This window comes from Emiliania huxleyi (genome assembly GCF_000372725.1).
Source record: "Emiliania huxleyi CCMP1516 unplaced genomic scaffold EMIHUscaffold_243, whole genome shotgun sequence".
NCBI classification, from domain to species: domain Eukaryota; phylum Haptophyta; order Isochrysidales; family Noelaerhabdaceae; genus Emiliania; species Emiliania huxleyi.
The window spans coordinates 141605-143078 of record NW_005200226.1 but is presented as its reverse complement, the minus strand read 5'-3'; the positions used below and the strand labels follow the sequence as shown (position 1 = coordinate 143078).

General features: G+C 63.8%; 1 protein-coding gene across 1 annotated transcript in view; it reads right to left on the bottom strand.

The window, feature by feature from the left end:
• EMIHUDRAFT_457406 (putative ABC transporter) overlaps positions 1-1474 on the bottom strand; it is a gene marked incomplete at its 5' end in the record, with an annotated part of 7864 nt that overhangs the window by 2556 nt on the left and 3834 nt on the right. The window contains 2 exons of the mRNA XM_005778558.1: positions 1116-1199; positions 1358-1429. Coding sequence (XP_005778615.1) covers positions 1116-1199; positions 1358-1429 — 156 coding nt within the window. The remainder of the gene's footprint in view (positions 1-1115; positions 1200-1357; positions 1430-1474) is intronic.

Genomic DNA, 1474 nt, shown 5'->3' with positions numbered 1-1474 from the left:
CGAGGTGTGGGGAGATGTGGGGAGATATGGGGAGAGATGCGCTGCCGCTCGCCTCTGGAGATTGCAAGCCGAGGTGTGGGGAGATGTGGGGAGATATGGGGAGAGATGCGCTGCCGCTCGCCTCCGGAGATTGCAAGCCGAGGTGTGGGGAGATGTGGGGAGATATGGGGAGAGATGCGCTGCCGCTCGCCTCCGGAGATTGCAAGCCGAGGTGTGGGGAGATGTGGGGAGATATGGGGAGAGATGCGCTGCCGCTCGCCTCCGGAGATTGCAAGCCGAGGTGTGGGGAGATGTGGGGAGATATGGGGAGAGATGCGCTGCCGCTCGCCTCCGGAGATTGCAAGCCGAGGTGTGGGGAGATGTGGGGAGATATGGGGAGAGATGCGCTGCCGCTCGCCTCCGGAGATTGCAAGCCGAGGTGTGGGGAGATGTGGGGAGATATGGGGAGAGATGCGCTGCCGCTCGCCTCCGGAGATTGCAAGCCGAGGTGTGGGGAGATGTGGGGAGATATGGGGAGAGATGCGCTGCCGCTCGCCTCCGGAGATTGCAAGCCGAGGTGTGGGGAGATGTGGGGAGATATGGGGAGAGATGCGCTGCCGCTCGCCTCCGGAGATTGCAAGCCGAGGTGTGGGGAGATGTGGGGAGATATGGGGAGAGATGCGCTGCCGCTCGCCTCCAGAGATTGCAAGCCGAGGTGTGGGGAGATGTGGGGAGATATGGGGAGAGATGCGCTGCCGCTCGCCTCCAGAGATTGCAAACCGAGGTGTGGGGAGATGTGGGGAGATGTGGGGAGAGACGCGCTGCCGCTCGCCTCCAGAGATTGCAAGCCGAGGTGTGGGGAGATGTGGGGAGAGATGGGGAGAGATGCGCTGCCGCTCGCCTCCAGAGATTGCAAGCCGAGGTGTGGGGAGATGTGGGGAGAGATGGGGAGAGATGCGCTGCCGCTCGCCTCCAGAGATTGCAAGCCGAGGTGTGGGGAGATGTGGGGAGATATGGGGAGAGACGCGCTGCCGCTCGCCTCCAGAGATTGCGAGCCCGCGCTCACCCACGCGCGTCGCGAGGCCCTGTGGCAGCGTCGATCCTATGAACAAGCTGACAAACACTCAGTCTTCAACCTTGCAGCGCGTCGCGAAGCCCTGCGGCGGCGTCAAGCCTCCGCCGGGCGTGAGCAAGCCGACCCGCTCGGCGGCCGACGCGACCTGCTCGTCGCTGGCGGAGAGATGACCCGAGATGACCCGAGATGACCCGTGGTGACCCGAGATGACCCGAGATGACCCGAGATGACCCGAGATGACCCGAGATGACCCGAGATGACTCGAGATGACCCGAGATGATTCCCGAGATTGCACGAGGCGACCTGCTCGTCGCTGGCGGAGAGATTGCCGTACCGGATGTTGTACTCTGCAGTGTCGTCGAACAGGATCGTGTCCTGCGGCACGAGATGTGGGGAGGTGTGGGGAGGTGTGGGGAGGTG